The 19,837-nt window shown below is 41.7% G+C and overlaps 1 protein-coding gene across 1 annotated transcript in view; it reads right to left on the bottom strand.

Moving 5' to 3' along the window:
- Positions 1 to 19,837, bottom strand: part of dab1a (DAB adaptor protein 1a) — a 99,436-nt gene that overhangs the window by 11,402 nt on the left and 68,197 nt on the right. The window contains 5 exon segments of the mRNA XM_020603339.1: positions 4,766 to 4,819; positions 6,347 to 6,409; positions 6,876 to 6,914; positions 7,374 to 7,493; positions 11,350 to 11,481. Of these exon segments, the coding sequence (XP_020458995.1) occupies positions 4,766 to 4,819; positions 6,347 to 6,409; positions 6,876 to 6,914; positions 7,374 to 7,493; positions 11,350 to 11,481 (408 nt within the window).

Raw genomic sequence — 19,837 nt, 5'->3', positions numbered from 1 at the left:
TTGAGCCGCCGCTGACTCATTCAGCCACTGGGCCGTGTCTGCACCCTGCACCCGAAGTGGGGGCTGTAGGCATGAATGGCAACCAGCACGGTCGGGCCCGGCACCCCAGCCCGCCCATGGTGACGTTGTCTCTGGCGCAGCTACACACCAGTGTAGGGGTCCTGAGCCTGTTTTCGAGTGGGTCAGCTGGCGTGTTGATGCCATCTCTGTACCTGTCACTCGGCCTGGCTATGCAGATGTCCTCGCTGAGACTGGAACCCCCAGGTGTGCTGATGAGAGCATCCCTGCCCAGGTTCCCAGATTCATAGTGTGCCAACAAGGACACACCAGCCGAAGTCTCTGCTTCTCTCCCTTAGCGGTGCTGTGGATGTCCTCCCAAATGGCCACCTCTTCAGTTCCCTGCTCAGTGCTGTGGATGTCCTCCCAACCAGCTGTTTACTCAGCACCCTCCTGCCCAGTGCCATGGATGGCCTCTCAAGCAACCGGCTCTTCAGTGCTGTGGCCAACCTCCTGATTGGATTCCCCAGTGGTCATCTGCCTGCCCCCAAGGCTGTCTTCTGGAGTGGCCTCCTCTATGATCTTCTGCCTGCTCCCGTGGTTGTCCTCGGGAGTGGCCTCCTTTGCACTCCTCTGCTTGGACCTGAGACCAACCTCCTTTGCATTCTTTTGCCTGGTCCCGAGGTCACCCTACAGAATGGCTTCTTCTGACTGGTCCTGAGGTCATCCTTCGGAGTGGCCTCCCATGCAGTCCTGTGGCCGTCCTCCTGAATGGCCTTCTGCCTGGTCCCAGGGTTGCCCTCCTGGACAACCTCCTCTGCAGTCTTTGGCCTGGTCCCGTGGTCATCCTCCAGAGTGATGTTCTTGCTGATGTACTACCTGGTTCTGAGACCGTCCTCTTGAGTGGCCTTGTCGAGCTCCTGGCTGTCTCCAATGCCGTCCTCCCGAGCAGTCTCTCTGGCCGCCTGCCTGGCATCAGGGTCATCCTCCCAAGTGGCCTTGCTGATCTACTGCCTGGCGTTGGGGTTGTCCTCCCGAATGCCCCATCCTGTTCCTGGCTGGGTCTCTGGTCTGCCCACCGGAGCAGTCACTCATTGCGGCGGAACCTGAGAGTCCAACCGCCCTGTCTGGTCTGCTTTGTTTTGTGTCATCCCTGAGTGGTGGTGCCCGATTTCAATTGTGGGCACCTATGGACCTATGAACCCTGTGGCAGTGGCACTTTGTTTTGTTTAGCTCTAAGACTACGGACTCTGTTCTGGGTTTTCGCCATCCCCGCTGGTTCATTAGTCTACTCTCCTGTGCTATTCGCCAGATCGTTATGTTTTATTCCTAAATGAATCCTGGTTTCCACACATCTGAACAGCTCTGAGATGGTGTGAGTAGGCACTTCCTGCAACCAAGGCAGCTCCTTCCTCATCCTCCCGTGAGTAGCCACTTCCTCAGCCTACCTGTGTGGCATACTCATGTACGTTCCTGCAACCAGGCCTGCTCCTTTCTCCGTCCTCCTTGTCCAACTGTCAGTCATCTCTCCCACCATTACCAGTTCTGCACTCCCCGTTTTCTGCTCTGCCTCTGTGACTGGAGAGGTGAGGCAATCTGCACTCCCAGCTCTACACTCTCTAGCCCTCAGGCTCCCAGTGCCCTTTCCATTGTCCTTGAATTATTAATAAACTCTCTTTTGTGTTCACTCCCGGTGTGTGTTAGTACATTGGGTCCCCCTGCCATGCCTGGTCGTGACAATATGTATTTTTCACCTACGCATTTGATTGTACTTACAACCGCCAACATTTTTTTAGCTGTTACAGACTGATGATGGTTTGTAGCAGACCTTTCTCCTACACAGGAACAAGAAGCAAGAAAAGCTGGTAGTTGGAGCTGGTAGCTCTGTAGTTGATTGTGTGTTTCTTTTCTGAAGCATGAAGTAAGGCCATCATTAGCTGATACAATAACAGCTTGCCTAATACTAAATGGTACTTGCTACTGGATTTCTGAAAATTTGGACTCAAAACGGCTCACTTCAATCAAACTAATAAAACACACCACATGCCACTCATCAATTAGCCATCTCCAAGGAAACAGTAATTACCTGTGCATGTGTTCTGCATACAATTAACACAGCCCCTTTAATTAATGCCACCTTGCTCATTCCCTGCTATGTGACTGATCACACTGGCATAAACCAAAAGCACTGCTGTAGTGTCACATGCAAGCACAAAACCCACTCAGACTCACAACTCTGAACAAAAATAACCAGTTTATGGAGTTTTTTCTCTCTTTTTCACTCATTTGCCCATTCTTTCTCTATTTCTCTCTCTCACACACACATATACACACACCATGACCCACACTATGACATGCATACACACTTAGGAGTGCTATTCAAATACAGCCTTTATTTAAACTAAGAGACTTAACAAATTATAAACCATAAAGCATACATAAACCATAATTTATTTAAAATCATACCATTTTAATCCTGTCTTTAAGCAGAGTAAGGGTGTTTAGCAGTAATATGATGACCTCGACATGTGAACTCTGAGGTAGCGAGGGCTTCTGTTGATTCAACAGACCACTCCTAGTTCTCACAGGGTCAAGGGCTCAGTAGATTGAGATGGTGTTGTGTGTGTGTGTGTTTTATTGATTTGTCATCATTTAAGAAGGTGACAGAGTAAACAGAAGAGATTTCTGTAGACAGGAGGTCACATTTCTGCCCGTGCTATTTTGTCTGAGGCATAGTGTGCTTACACACAGCAATGATCTCATTTAATGTAACTGTCCTTTGTCAGTCCTGCTGCTGTGAAGACAGTGAACCTCTCCTGCCAATAAAATAAACACTAAAACCACCCTAAATATCAATGGCCAGATAAATATTGGTCAAATAATAAATAATGGATGGATAAAACATCCCATTTTTAAGCATTTTTGCATAATTTCAAGATAATTACTCCCAGTGCAAACCCGGGAGTTACTTCATATAAGCAAATATGTGGTTTAAATTTGTGGACAGATTGTTAATAAGTTAAAATGAACTTAAACTCCAGTAGCCCACTGTGTAGGCTCTATAACTAATTTGCAGTTAGCTGAACTGATAGAATTGGTGTTAAAAAAATTTTTTTATTTACAATCTAACACCAGCAATAGTAATTTTGCTATTATTTTAGCATGACTTTTTCACCATTTCTGCAATTTATCTGCACTTTCCACAAAATGTAAGATATCAGATATTCCCCATTTCTCCTTTAGGCTGATGTGAGAAGGCTGCTCAAATTTACAACTTAATTAGAAGACAGCATTTTGATATTTGATTGTAAAAAAAAAGCCCTGCTGTGACACCACTGAAAAATTTAACCCATAGAGAGCAGCACAGCAGCAGTTTTCTAAATCCACTGTGAGTCTGGATTGATCTTAAAACCAAATTAAATTATCTTTAAATTACAACACAAGCTATTTGCCACAAAAGTCCATTTATGATCCCAGGTTGGATTTTCTCCCTCTGACTGACTTGGAAGCAGAAAATACTTAAATCCACTGTATTTAAACCAGAACGGACAGCTGGTCTAATTGGGTGCACAGCAAGAGAGAAATATTGGATCTCTTCATGTTCAGACACCTGCCAGCACAAAGGCAATCCAAATAGGCAGCATGTGCTGGTGGCCAGGTGAGGATAGAACAGAAATACTACTGTGCCTGTAAGCTTCTTACCAAAACTGCAAGACTGATTCCCAACCTACAAATATTCATAGAGTGGGACTCGGACTGCCAGTTGTGACGCATATAAGTCCAGTTTTAACAGATTAATGATAAAAGCCCCACTGCAAGGAGGAGAGGCTGAGCTGGTGGACTCTGGGTGGACTGAGGGAATACTGATCTGCACATAACAACGTGTTCAAATACAAATGCACACCATGCACGAACAGTCATAGAATACACGCATCCACACACACAGACACACAGGTCAGCAGTCTGGTTATTATGAATGTGAAGATTTTAGCAGATTAAATTAAGCAGTAATCTAACTAGCATCTTTATAGGCAAATAAAGAGCAACTGAATTACAGTGCAGCCTGACAGTAGTCAAGGTCATTTTTATTATAACCACTGGCAGTGTCAGCCACAAACAGGAGCTTAAAGATGTACATACACACACACACACTCACTGCAAACACTCACTTGTATGCATGAACAGGGTGAAAAAATGTTCAACATCCTCAGACAGAGACTCAGAAATATGAGGCCATGCACATTTATAGTCAGATGTATAATTTATGTCCATTAAAAGAAAGATGTGACAGTGACAAAATGTTTCAACGCAATCTGGGATAAGGTCATGCAGGCTTTTTCTTCTGCATTCACTACTGGCAAACCACAGCCAGGCATGCTTCATTGAGCAAACTGACATGACACACACACATTCACACACACATATAGTATCCCAGTTAACCATGGAGCAGGAATACTGGAGCACAAGGAAAGGGGCACCGGCCACCACAGCTACAGCACAAGCAGAAATGAAGCACAACACATTACATAAGAGCACTGGGTCCCAGCAAAACCTCTCAGGGAAAAATAACAAAGACACTGGATCACTAAGTGGGGAGGGCTGTTAGGGGGACGTAGATTCACTGCAAAATTAGAACTTTGTGGGGCTCTGAAAGGACAGGACACCCAAGGAAAAGGCTTTCCACTTGATTAATGTTGGCACGGCTGAGAGGTTTGTCTGAGAAGGGGGAGGCAGGCTGTAGGACATGGGCGAACACACGGTCACTCACGGGGTGTCGTTTTGGGACGTCATAGACCCCTTCCTTCTGCTGACTGGTGGGAACCTTCACAATTGGCCAACAAAGTCAGAGAACAACCAAAAGAACCCGTTACCTCTGGTTTAATCAAACAATGAAATTCATCACTGTTCAGCACTGTGACACCCTGACCGCCAACACAAAACCCTGGAACCTGGCTCCTAAAGAAGCAAATCAATCACTAGCTGTGTGTGAGCCTGGTATTACTCACACTATGTGGACCAGATGTTGATCCTTTTCATGTAAATCACTGAATTTTAGGGTGACAGCTTGGCTTACAGTTAGGGGGGAGGGTAAGGGTTAATGTTAGGTAAGTTATGGTTAAGGATAGGGTAGGTTTCCAGAAAATGAATGTACGCCAGTGTAAAGGAATGAAAACAAACGTGTGTGTATGTGTGCAGGACTAATCAGAATTATAATCTGTGGAGTGAAAACTCATCTACTGGGCTAATCAGTAGACTATCTGACTGCGTTGATGGTCCCTCTTTCTCGCTTTCTCCCTAATAAAGACTGGATAAGGCTGCTTATCACACTAACAGATGTGTAATAACTCAGGCTGTCATACTGAAAGAGACATGTAATATCTCTGTGTCACACAAGAAGATAGATTTGACAGTGTGCAATGAAAAGAAACAATGGATGCTAACAGCAAAATACTGATATGTACAAATCATGGGGTTCCTATGGTTTTGTTTCCTCTGCAGTGCAAAAACAAACATGAAATAAGGTTTTTATTCTTCTTCCTTTGGATGTGCCCTATCAGACAGGGGTGAGTTAAGTGATAAATTGCACTGATGAAGCATGTGGATATCTACCTAGCACAGCCTGTCGTATTCTTTCTCCTCCTCTCAATGCCTTGTTTACTTGTTTCATATGTTTATTTCCATGAGCTGCCATCTTTATTCATACATTAATTCCTCTGTGGCTGCAGGCTGGCTCAGGCTCATGTTTCTTATGACCAATATGTGTGTGTGTGTGTGTGTGTGTGTGTGTGTGTGGTGGGGAGCTGTTTGTGTGTATTTTTCTACATGTCGATGTTTGTGCATGTATCATCTATTTTCAATCCATTTTATTTAAAAATCAAATGAGAGGCTGGTGATTAATCGTTCTTACCCCAGCTTTCTTTCATCTCCTCAGGAAAAAGAGGAGGGGTATGCCTTCCACAAAGGTCACACTGTACCCTCCCCCTCTTCATCCCTCAAAGGTCTACCCATGCCCCCGAGGAGTGGTCCCAGACTCCCTGGACTAGCTAGCTATTGCTGTCAGGGCCCTCCATGGAGTGAAAGCTGGTTGTTCACCTTTGATATTTACTGTCTTTATTTTCTGTATCTACATTTTTTATCCTTGAAAACGGAAACCATTCATTTTATGAGCAATTCACAATATACTTATTCCATTACAGAAGGATATAGTTGGCCAGCAAGTGAAAGACTAAATCTCTTCGAGGTCAAGGAGCTTCTTTTCAGTAACTTACAGTTGCTATAGTTTAAAGCTAACTACAAGATGATGTGAATATAATTGAGACACAAGCAGATAAGATGAGCTTGTGAGTACCTGATAAATGCTCTCTTCTGATTGGTCACGGATGGGCTCGTGTCCCGCCTCAAACACAATGTACTACAACATCAGCAGCAGAGGGAATAGAGGAAAACCAGAAGAAGGAGAGAAATTGAAAGATAAAGAAACTGAGAAAAATGTGGTGAAATTACAGAGGTGATTAGTCAACACTGCCAATAGGGTCTCATTAAAAAGCAGTTGCAGAATAGTTCCTGGTGATACATGGGGAAGAATTTATGCAGAAGAAATTCCCACAGCACCTGAGAAAACTAGTACATCTTTTAGCTAACCATGCACACCAACTGGCAGACATGCACACAGCTACATGGCTACAAACACATGAACACATACTGAGGATGACTCCATATACACTGACATCTGACCGTTCAGACTGCCCAGTTTGTACCAGTGCCACACTGTGACCAAACAGAGGCTGTCTCCCCCAGTGCACACAGAGAGGAGCAAGCTGGCTGGGTAGAAACACAACAGCAGGTAACAGCAGAGATGTGATTGGTCAGGAAGTTACCTGGTAGACCGGGTCCTCCAGATCCTCCTCTAGTATTGTCTGTAGGTGAGTGGTGGCAGGAAAGAGGAGAGATCAAACAGGCAGGAGAAAGGAGCAGAAGGGGAGAGGACAGAGGAGAGGGAAGAGGTGGAGAGGTGGAGAGTTAAGCCTTTGGAGTAAAGAGAGTGGGCAGAAAGCACAGCAAGACATAGCAGCTTCCCAGCATTCAGATAATCATTTGGCAATCATCAGAGACAGAGAGAGAGAGAGAGATAAAGAAAAATTAAATAGTAGAGAAGACAGAACAGAGGAAGGTGAAATAAGCACAATGGGCAGATGGTGCCACTGATGAAACCTTAAAGTGAATGCACCAGGTTTCATTCACTTGCTTTGAGGTTTTGTTTGTTTCTCACTTGTCTGTCAAGAGTCTCTTGGATGAAGCTCATCACACTTCAGGCAGATGATTAAAGTAAAGGTTAAACATGGAACAAACAGGTAACAGAGGGTTGGTAAGTGTACCTGGTAGACAGCCTGCTCACACTGCTTGTCTTTCTGGGCCTTCTTCTCCATCTCTTCTCTCTGCTTTATCTCATAGATAAGCTGGAACAAATCCCGCAGGTCCAGAATCACAGGCTCAGCCTAGGACGACAAGGATACATTATCCATCCACCCATTAACACACACTCTAGCAGACACACATTATACAGACCCAAAGCATTGATCATAACTCATAAATTGCAGCCATGTGGTGATTACTGATGGCTACCTAATGATACGAGTTTAAGGTCATGGTCAGACAGACATTGCTACAGCAAAAAAAAAAAAGGGCCAGTGTTAGAAGAAGTACTCAGATTGTTTACTTAGGTAAAAGCAGCAATACCACAGTGTAAAAATACTGTAGAATACTGTAAAAGCCTTTTGTTCAAAATGTTATTGAAATAAAAGTACAAACGTATTAGCAGAAAATATACATTCACCAAAAGTAAAAGTATGCAAAATGGACCAGTTTACATTGATGTACATCATATTATTCAATTATAATTATTGATGTATTATTGTGTACATCACATTTAATGTCACAGCTGGTAAAGGTAAAGCTAATTTTACCTGCCTTATATGATTTTAAATTTCAATTACTGCTGGGTAAATTGTGAATTTTACACAGAGGATCAATAGATTTTGTGATTATACTGTATTTTGTTTTATTGGCCTCTTTTTGAAAATAACTAGTGACTGAAGTTATCAAATGAATGTAGTGAGTATGAAGTACAATATTTTTCTCTGAAATGTAGTGAATTTGAAGTATGAAGTATCAGAAAAAAGTACAGATACCTCAAAACTGTACCTAAGTACAGTACTTGAGTTACCGTATTTAGTTACTTTCTACCTCTGCAGAGGGCTCCGGTAAAACGTTTCATCTGGCTCATTGCATCCCTCACCCTGCTACAGTGGTATATCAAATTCAAACAAGTGCACATCTCTGGCCAATAACTGTAATGTTTAAGGTAAAGGTAAACTGTGTCAGTACCAGGGACAGAATGATCTTTGCCATAATCATTTTTAGAATAGCAAAATGCTGTGCAGTGCTTTGGCATCTGATCAGCCTTCAAACCAATTCAAACTACTATTTCAAATTGGTACTCAAACCACACTTTCTGGATCATACTGTATATTTCCACCAGTGACAACTGACCTTTGCCTTCTTAAATCTAGGCTTTTGATGAATGTCCTGATCATCCACATAGCTAGAATGACTCAGAGACACCTGTTGACATCTGATTAAGGATGATGCCATTAGGCCACAAGCCAAAATCACAATGGCAGCAGTAATGGGATATTTTTGTCTGACAGCAAACTGAATTAGACTGTCTTCCCAGCTGCTCAGAAATGTATTAGCATGGATCAAACAAAAAACACTGCCATTAGAGGTAAAAATGTCACTGTGACTGATGGTTTTCTGTGCCCCAATGATTGGTTAATGGCTGACCAGTCTAAGCTGTGTTAGTGACTCAACTCAGAAAGTGAGAGCTCCAGACTGAGATGTAATAAATAACAGTCCTAACCACAACTGATATGTATACCAGGTTAAGGCAAACCTGCATACAGAGAAACACCAGCCTCCACACACTCATCTCCATTCCTTCTCTAGTCCTTGTTCAGACAGTGACAAGAGCCGATACTAGTCCCTTGTCTTATTATTACCTTGTACCACCTTTCTTGTCTGGGGGAGCAGATGTTCCAGCATGACTCACAGCTTAGAGCTACTGTCACGGCACAACAGCAAAGTGTCTCATTGTACAGTGGTGTTTCAGACCTAATCAATTATTGACTGGAGCTATGCAAAGTGCACCCAGAGCTCACAGGCTGAACGCTGTCTTGCATGAAGTAGTTCTACTCTATTTCAGTGTTGTCATTCTGCAAGATGTTCACAGCTGCATATTACTTATAACAGAAACATTGGGGCAAGCACTGGGTCCTGCTGAGCAAACAGTAAAATATCACTTTGTCAGACTCATATCATCTTTGCATTTGATAATACATGTTCTAATCTTCATCTTTTTTGCCATTTCTCTCACATTCTTTTTGCTCCTCCATCAAAACATCTAGGTAACAACAGAAGACACAGACTGAATTCCAAAACCATAAATGCAGAAACTTTCATGGATGATTGAGAAGTGGCCTACTCAAAGAACCAGAGAGACGAGATCATCTCAGTTCAGCACTCTTGAACTGGGTGACTAATTTATAGCCTACAGCAACAATAATGAATGATTCCAACAAAAGGTAGTGATAACTTTCACTGCAGATAGTGCAGACAGACTGTTTTATTAAAATCTGCAATGATCAGGATTTTTTAAAAGTGTCCCATACTACTGAATATTAATGCAACAGATTCAACCCGCTTTATCCAAATTAAACTAGGGTGTTAGTTATTCATAGGATATCTCCAGGATGCTCCTAAACATATTTCCTGGTGTAATGAATTTCCCTCAACTTGCCCAATCTTAAAATTCAGTGATTTCCAACATTTCCTGAAATGTCCAGACCTCCAGAAAATGTGTCTGAACATACCACTGGAGAAAGTATATGCGACTACAGCAGCAAGTTCAAAGTGAAAACTAGGAAGCAAGTGTAAAATTGGACAAACTGCTACTGTGTGGTATCTCACTCTACCCTAGATAAAATTGGGTTAAACCCAGGCTCTGAGGGCTTTGGCTGACACCACTGTTATAGATGCTTAGAACCTTTGCCACTGAACTAAGTTTGAAACACTGCACCAGATAATCTGTCAGTCTCTTTTATTGTTCATCTGCTGTTGCTATCTGATTGATTTACTCATAGTAGCAATTTTATTCCATGTTTTCAGAAGGATCTGTTTAAACATTTAATAGCTGCAGATATAACTTCCGACCCTTTAACTCTCTGTAGCCTTCCTGAAAATTTGATACAAAGTTGCTTTCGTAACAAACACATTCATTTACAGCTGTAACTTTTCTAAAACATCGTAACAAAAACTGTGATGGAACTGTCAATGAAATCCGTTTATATAGATTAAGTAGACTCCCATCTGCACAAAAACTTAATAAAACATGTCTGTCCTGTGCTGACACTGGTAAATCAATTGCTTTCAAATGTATGGCTAAACTGGCCTTTTTGGAACAGCCCTATACATCTCTAATTCGCATGAGTGGTTACTTTCCATTTACAGTTTCTCTGCCATAAGCTCTGCGCCCCCACCCCTCTCACTGTCTGCTCCACACCTGAGTGAGTGCTAGTGATGGCTGGTTCAAATGTTGAAAACAGGAGTAAAATATAATTGTGACCTTTCCTCAGGCACGCATCAGGTAAACGACAACTTAGCTGATTAATGAGAGCTTAGCCTTGTGCTACACTGTTAGGCAGGGTAGCTTTTGGTGAGCAATTTTTTTTTTTTGAGTGCAAGAGTGGCTGCTGTGTATGTTGAGCATAGACAGATGCATTTGTGTGCTCCTGTGTGTGTCTGTCTAAGCTGAAGAGCCACGGTTCGTGGCCTGTGGGAGGATGGATATGCCATTAGAGCTGGTGACACACACTCAAACCCTCATCGACTCACTATGGGAAATCAATATGGTTACAGAGCGAGCCAGCTGGACCCAGAATAAACAAGCCAGGCACATAAACACAACAACAGCAACAACAGTCACAATAGATCCAAAAGGGGTACTCAATTTTACATAGTGTATGTTGCTACAGGATTCAATGTGAACCATTTTGCTCTCTCTCACACACATACACAGACAGAGAAAGACAAACACACACAGCACCTAAAGCTAAAGCACTACAGCACAGAGCGACATGAGATGGTGGTCAAGAGTCCTTATCTAAATGTCAAGAGGTTCCTATTATTGAGGGAAAAACCCAATGAATTAAACATTAACCTACACACAATGGGTGCATTGTAAAACATGTAAATACTCCAGTGTGTACACACACATCTTTACACACAGACACTGACTGATTGTGCCGTCTTGATGGCCACAAAGCGGTGGTTCCCTTCCTTCCCACAGATGTAGCCAAAGGCTCGGTGGTCCGTGATGTCCTTGGCAATATAGGAGATCTCGTGGACCGCATGGTGGTGCTGGAGAACCTGAATGAGAGCATGACACAGGTAACTTTTTTGGGAAAGATTACAACTTTAAAAAGTACAGATACCTCAAGCTTTCTAGTATGTATGACTTGGTTCTAAGAGTGTAATTGTTTTCTCAACATATGGATGTTTTTTTTTTTAGATAAAATCAATCCCAAATAAAAATTATTTTAAAGCAGGTAGAAAAAGATTTCAATGAGCTTTTTTACAAGACTGATACACTTACTATTTCATATTTCTTAATTGCTAACTGTTTGCTTCTTTTGGTACTATGTAAAGCATTTAATGAAAAATATTTTGCAAACAGCACTTCCTGAGTTAATAAGATTAATTCAAGTTTCAGATGGACAAATCCACCTGCTTTGAGAACACACTCAGTGATACACAGACACAAAATGCAGCTGAAGAATTCCCCACATCTCTCTACACGTTTCCCAAAATTTGCAGCTGAAGCTGAAAAAAAAAAAAGAAATCACCAAAACTCCCCCATGTGTACACACAGAAACAAACACAGCAGAGACCATGTATCATATATTAAACTGTTTCGAGCTCCCCTGTCCTCCCTAGTTTAGCCTGGGCTGGTAGTGCCAAGCTGGCATTGCCTATGGCAGATGGTACTGTTTTTTTCCTGAGGACAGAGGGGGGACCAGTGACAATCACAGCTCTGCAAGCTGTCGACTTGATTACTTCATCTGTGCCCTCGCTCACAACACACGCACAAACACCATTCACAACTTAATATGCAATGGCCCTCTGTTAAGTCACACTAAATGACTGTTTTGTTGTTTTTGTCTATGCCAGCTGCATGCTGGGAGCAGAGACATGTAGTCACCATAATGACCCAGTAGTCCTTGAGTGCATGCTAGGGGTTGGAGCTCTATACATCAGAGGCTAAACACACATCTGCTTGCTTTGAAACTTTTCCAGAAGTAAGACACACACACTGAGAGCTCCAGCAGAAATGGATAATCACTGCATGAGTCATGTCCAGACACTAAGACACGATGTGTCTTACCTTCTCCTCCTCACTCAGTGGGTCTCCGAGTTCATCCAGTGAGAAGTCCAGATAGGCCACAGTGCCGTCCATTGAGCACACCAACATCCCCAGACCTGTCAGAGTCCTGACACACACAAACACAACTCAGAGATGTGGAAGGTAAGCCAGTGTCCCAAGTGGAAATGCAAAAAATTTGAAAAAATAAATATCTGTCATGCATGTCTGAGGCGGAAATGTTGGTGCATCAATAAAAGCTAAACATGACAAGTGCAATGGAAACAGACTTCATTTGTCAATCAAACATAAAGCACGTGACCGAAATGTTTCCTGAAGCATCCTCTCCACTGAAGACCAACAGTAGTGGATGACGAAAACATGGGATCTGTGTTTAACTCATATCATCCATCAATCATGTTTTCTACATTGTTTTCAGTTTGAAGCTTTACTGGAGCTCTTTTGATGATGTAATCTTATTTTGCCATCCTCATTTTCTGCAACAGCTTAATTGAAACCAAATTGAAATTTAGTGCCTCCAGCTTTCTTGGAATTTAGTTAAAATTTGCTAAACATTTGGAAACACATGAAAACTGACTGGACACACTGCCCAGTTAGAACTCTAAATATTAGGAATTTTTGAAACATGAAAAGGAGTTAATAGGTCATCAAGTTCAGAGAAAGAGCAGGTCTGTGTGTTAGGGTGATTTTCATTTTTAGATAGAAATATATAATTAGTTAGGGTTTTATTATATAGCATACATAAGTTTATATGTTTTACTCTCATAGTTGTGTTTATGTTTATGTAGTTACATATCACCTTAAGTCTGCATTGAATCACTGGTCAGTATTTTCTGTGTAAACCAACTGTTTAACATCAAAGGAGACTGGTTCATTAAAACACTGAGTTTTAAGATTTACAGCTTTAGCAAAGAGGGTCCACAGTTAAGTTATATTACTACCTGGCTGTAGAGGCCAGGGAATTTGGGGTCACTGGGGCACTAGGGGTAATAAACAAGAGATTAGATCTAAAAGCCAACAAGAGGAAGACAACTTCAAAAGACAGGGCAATATACAGACACACACAGGCAGAGAAGTTTTATTGTTAAAAGGGGGGTTAGTGCCAAAAGTTTCTTGGAAACAAAGAAAGACATAGGTGTCTATGTAAGAATTAAGACAGGGCAAGTATTCCTCCCTTTTAGGGTGTTGTTTACAACCATTGGATCAGAGGAGAAGGATGGACGGACTGAAGGACCAATCTTGGGAGAATTAAGTTTAAACCACAATTCCTCCCCAACAGTTTTTGGACCAATCAGAGAGCAACATTCTTTCATATAAATGTTGTGTACTGCTAAGTTGAATTTAGTCTTTTCTGTTTATCCTAAACAGATGAGATCCATGTGCACATGCTTATTTTGATACGTTAATGCATAATAAATTTCATATAGAGAAATATATCTTTTTATTAGTCTTCTCTTTTCAAAAGAATGGACCTTTTTTCTCACACACCTCTGATTGACTTGAAAATGAGAGCTAAGGCAATGCATGTGCACACGCACACACATGCAAAACCTCACAAAGTTCATTTGTAGAGGTGACTGAATTATCTCTGGGTGGGTGGTGAAGTGACAAAGAGAGCAAGGACTGAAATGACTGCATAGACTCAGCTGCTGTGCCTTGTCTTGGGAACAAGTATAGCTTAAAGAGTAGAAAGTGTTTACACACAGAGACAGTCAGCATCGTGTTTGTCAGGTATGATATGCTGTCATTTTCTGATGTACACTTTTAACTAAGTGCTGAAAATGTTCCATAAGGGATCTTGATATAACTTGTGCCACATCTTTTGGAGGCACAGGGACACTACAAACATCTCATTCCAGTTTCAAAGCTGCATGAAACAAGTAGATTGTTGCCATGAAGGGACACACCTCTTTCATGTGAAACAGTTATGGGACTGGAACTACTACTACAGTATTTGTAGTAGCAGTTCATCCTGACCTCTGCTTGACTTGGTTTTATGACTGAAAATGCATCATAAGGCCCAAAATATGAGTAACAATGTAACTAAAAATACTTTTCTGTGTAGTCCAAACATATTAATTTTGCAACCAAATGTTAAACAGTTTGCATGTTAGAAGGTAATGTGCTACTTTAGATTAAAAACTAAAGGGCTTTTACATTTGGATTTTTTCCAAAATGAATCATATCATGTCATATTATCTACACATATAATGGAAATGAAATTTCAAAATTAATGAGATGGAATGACTTCCAGCACTTTTGCAATATTCTTCACCTGTCTAGTTTCGGTGAACACAAGAATAGCTGAATAATCATGTTCTTCTAAATTACCTGGACCCAAGAGTAGTATTCCTTCCACTTACTGTAAACACCTTTTAGACTGAGCTGTAAACTGGGACAATACTCATTCTTCTCAGATCTCTTATCTATGAGGCATTTCTGCCAACAAGACTGAGACTTACTGCTGTTTTGTTGCAGAAAACACTCTAAATCTTGTTGTTGTATCATTCTTGGTAAAGTTTGGACAGAATTGTGAGATTAAATCCCAGGAGGGTGGCTGTTGCTGCAGTCCACATGTCTGGCACATCAACTATGAGATGCTGCTCAAAGCTGCTTAAATATATGCACACTCTGGGGGAATGGGTTGTTTGCAGAAACAAGTAGGTGTATCAAAAAAGTCGATACTGACTGTGTACTCTCTCTTCTGTTCTCTCCAGCACTGTTCATATGCACTACTGGTCCCTCTCTCACAATCTCACTCACACATGGTGTCAGTGTCTCTGAGGGACTGTGGGCAGTATGCCCTTCAGCTTTTGCTGCCCACTGAACCAAGATATTCCCCGTTATGCTGGGAGCGACAAGAGAGGAGGAGAAACAGCAGGATACTGTCTCTCTCTCCTCCCCGCTCTTCACATGTCCCTCCTGGTGGGAAGCCATCATCAGAGGGCCTGAGAAAGCTGTCCAGTTTCCAGTCACTGACATCAACAGTTCTGAGGTTTAATGAGTTCCCTGTAAGTAGTAGTGCTGTGATCACTTACAGAGAGAACACAAGCAGGCAGACACACATAATCTCAACCACACCTGTTAATTATCTGACATAATCAATAGTTAAATGTTGAGCTGGCTGAGAAAGTGACTAAAACATTTACTGTACAACATACACATAAACACCCTGGAAACTTTTTTTTCTCAACCACCTTCTTACTATGATCAGCAGAGTCCTACATGAAGACAAAATGTTCTACCAATTTAAGCTGCTTTGGTTATTTCTGCATTTTTGTTTGGTCTGTACTTTTTTGTGTGTTTGTTTTTTTACTGGTTTTTACATTGGTGTGGAGAAAAAGTGATGTTATGTACTTCTACACCACTCAGGGTTTAGCAACATTTCATCCCTCATTTCAGTTTCTATACCGCTTAGTCCCGAACGGGGTCACGAGATTTAGCAACATATGACCCAAAATCTGCTGGCTGTCAGTGAGCAGTGTTTCCAGGCCACTGTCAGTCAAATCAGATCAAACCATACCCCACTGGTTAGTTAAATATGAGTCTTACATTCTAAATAATATTTAATACTGTTTAGAAAAAAGTTGTTTTCTTCCATACTTGTTGCATGTTTCATGAATCTCTAAGATAATAGACAACTTTCATTCCTGTTCTTCATAATTCTTATATCCACTACCACAACAGACCCATTTTTTGTGTGTCCTCCTCAACTTCTCATTACAGAAACTGGAAAGGGGCAATGATATTATGATACTTCATTGAGAACTTCCCATTTGATGCAGGTACAATCATCTCATACCAAACCTCAACCCACTTTCATTCTTCTGTCCTCACATTATTACTATTAATATTAATATGGATTTTTATAACGTTACAACATATCCGATAAGACTAAATAAGGTATGAAAGGTCTGGTAGTAAATACTGTTGCAGTGTTTCTTGCTTTACCTCTCCTCTGTCTTGTTTGCCTCTCCTTGCTGCAGCTGTCTAGCCTCTATACAAATACTTTGCCTCAGGGTCTTCTCTAAATCGCTTTGCCTCATCTGTGCTTCTTTTACATAAGTCTGTCTGTACTAATTTGATCTTCCTGATTTCATTCTTTAAGGGAGCAGCAGACCAGCGAGCTTAGCCCTTCACTCTTATGAGTTCTTGACCTGATGTGGTGCAGCAGCCCTGACGAGAAAGGTTAGAAGGATGTGGGGTGCATGTGCGACTGCGTGTGTGCATGGGTGTGTCTTGATAGAGACTGAGGGAGAGAGAGCAAGAGAGATATGCTGGCCTACCCCTTGCTAGATTAATGTCTGCCTTCTTCTTCTCCTCCATCTCAAGCACCACCTCTCTTCATCCTGCATGACCTTCCCTCCTCCAAGAGAGAGGCCATCCATCCATTCGTTCACCCATACATCCATCCCCCCATCTGGCTGACTGATGCACAGGAGGGGAATGAGACTGTCAAGATCCATGAACCTAAATAGTCATTCTCTCTTTCTCCCTCCCTCCCTAGCCATTAGGAGTGGTTGAATGACTGATAGTAAAGACGGCATATCTTTATATTAATATTAATGTGGAGAGACAAAGGACAAGGTCTCACTGTAGAAAACTGTACTATGACATATGCACTGATTCTCCACCTATCTCTCTAAGTCTCTTTCAGTCTGTCTCTCCCTCCCATTCTCAGACTGCCAGTCTTTTTCTTTCCTCCACTTTTCATGTTTTATCTCTCCTACATCTTATCCCCTTTGAATCTCTACCACTGTATCTCTGGTTCTTTCTCTTTATCCCTCCCTATCTTTTGATGCAGAGAGTTTGAAACATCAGGGACCAGAATGAGGCAAAGAGAAATGAGGGCTGTAAAAACAAGGGTGAGGGATGAGTTGTTTGCATGCAATATGGCTTCCATGTGGGAGGCCACTGGTTACTGTGTCCTGCTGGTCTAATACCCCACAGTTTTAAATTACTGCTGGGCACTCACTGCACACACAGTCACTGACGACCTGCTCCTGTTGTGGTGTAAATCTCAGGCTTACCACATCAGCCACTAAAGCCAGGTGTCGAACAGCGACCTTCATATTGTATCTAAACAATACCTCACTAACAATCAGACCTACTCACAGCCAAGCAGAATAGGCATTACAATCAAGAGCAGGTGTTATGCTGTATTATGTTTTTACAAAATAAGGCTGTTTTACTCCAGCTGCTGAAATACATTTCACAGACAATCCTATTAGTTCACGGTGAACAAACTGAGCCAAGAATCTAAAATAGATTTCCTTAAAAGTTTCTAAAATTTAATGGGACACAAATTATCCAGTTTTAGTACCAAAAGAAGGTGAATTGGTATGTTTAGGGAGTTTGCCTCCAAACAGCACCGAGTATCAACACTAGACACTATATTTCTTTCTCAGGGATACAGTGACAGGTATGGCCACTTGGGGGGCTGAACCTCAAAAATACTTATCTAAGGAGCCTTTCAGTAAGAAAAAAAAAACTTAAAAATAATTCAGTATACTCTATTGGCTACCATCCCTCATGCTGCAGGCATACTCACTCTGCAACAACATTTAACAAAGATTCACAGTATATATGTATAATGTGTCCTCCTGCTGTTGTACATTTCTGAGTGGTCAGTATGTCTCATTATCAGTGAAACTAGGACATACTCCAAGATGTCATCGAACAGTGGGTGAAAGAAAAAAAAAACGGCTGGAAGAAGAAACTGAGAAACAACAAAGATTAGAAAAAAACTGAACAAGGAGGAATGATAGAAACCGGATAGCAAAGCCTGAATAGGTCCAGTCGATCAACCAGAAAAGCATCCATGTAAGATGGAAAAAGCATAATCTTGAAGCATAATATGAAACCAGTGTTGTCGCTGTGCGCAGAGATGATCAAAGATGCAGACAATGGGATAGCCATGTTCTCTCATCTACTGAGGCCATGTTCGCAGGGTTTCAATTAGGGCTTCCTGATTTCCCCAGGGGCCCCTCCCTCTCATTGAGATGCCTCATTAACAGAGGAAACACACACACAGGCATGCACGCGCGCACACACACACACACACACGCACACGCACACACACAAACACACGCTTCTGTGCTTACCCCTGACTTCTCATCAAAGATCTTGATCCCTCCAAAGGAAACTGTCAGAAACACCTTCTGTTTGTGTTCTCCTTTAGACCGTGCTGCTGCAGCTATGCCCTGAGGACAGGAAGACACACACAAACATGTGGCAAACAGCCATATTAGAAGCACAACAGAAAAACATCTGCAGTCTAATGGGAAGGTAAATCACTGAGGATCCTTTCTTTGAGTGTCTCTATGAAAAACCATTTTTGCAGGATTATGTCTTTTTCCTTTACTTGTCAATAAAAATCTTCAAAATCAGCAATAACAATATTAATTTATCCACACACAATATCTGCTCCACCAAACAAATAACACTGCATTAAAGCTATTTTACCTAATTTAATTTCATCTGCTAGTCTAGCGAGATTTAAAACAAACTGAAACCATAAGTCGTCAAATGTTAAATGTCAGTCCAGAAGAACATTCGAATGTTACACAAAGCTTGAACTGCTCCTAAATTAAAATCGTATTAATTCAATTCAAAGGTGAAATCATGACCATTCTAAGTCACTAATGTTACCAAAACAAACACATTAGCTTTAGATGCTAATACATCCAGTAGGAAGAACACCACATCTGAATCAAATCAGTTCTTTTAAGAGCCTGCATTTTAAAAAGATAAACTGATGTTAACCCTGGATTTTGCTCTTTCTTTGTCCTACCTTCTCTGTGAAAAAGAATGTAACCCCTTCATTTCGGCAAATTTCTCTCCAAACTGTGACAATATAGCCCCTTTTAAACAGAGGTCATGGCAAACTGTGGGCATTTTGTCCCTCCTTTTTGATTTAAGCCCTTTTACCTTGAGCCTAAAAAAGCCGGCAGACTGTAGCTCCTGTGTTCATTTTACAAAACTCCCAGAATCTAGGTGTTATACCAAAATCTGTGACCCATCAGATGTTGTGACCACGGGGGTGCTGTTGCACTTTTTTTTAAATCATTTTTTGCATCGACAGTGAGCCAGAAGAAGAGCCGGTATGGCCAGAAAGAAATGACAACCTCTGTAGTTTTGGCTTTGTGATTATCACAAATGAGAATAGATGTGTGCAAAATCATCATGCGAGGGAAACGGAGCTGCAAGAACAATGATTTTGAGGTTTTAATCAGATACTGTATGGTACAGTAAGGTCACATATTCTGATGGGAAATGGTGACCTGTGTTTTGCTGGTTCTGTGTTGATCCCATACTTGAATACCTTTGCCTAAATGAAGGAGA

Source organism: Monopterus albus, unplaced genomic scaffold, assembly GCF_001952655.1.
Source record: "Monopterus albus unplaced genomic scaffold, M_albus_1.0 scaffold61.1, whole genome shotgun sequence".
NCBI lineage: Eukaryota > Metazoa > Chordata > Actinopteri > Synbranchiformes > Synbranchidae > Monopterus > Monopterus albus.
This window is presented reverse-complemented; position numbering and strand designations above follow the sequence as displayed.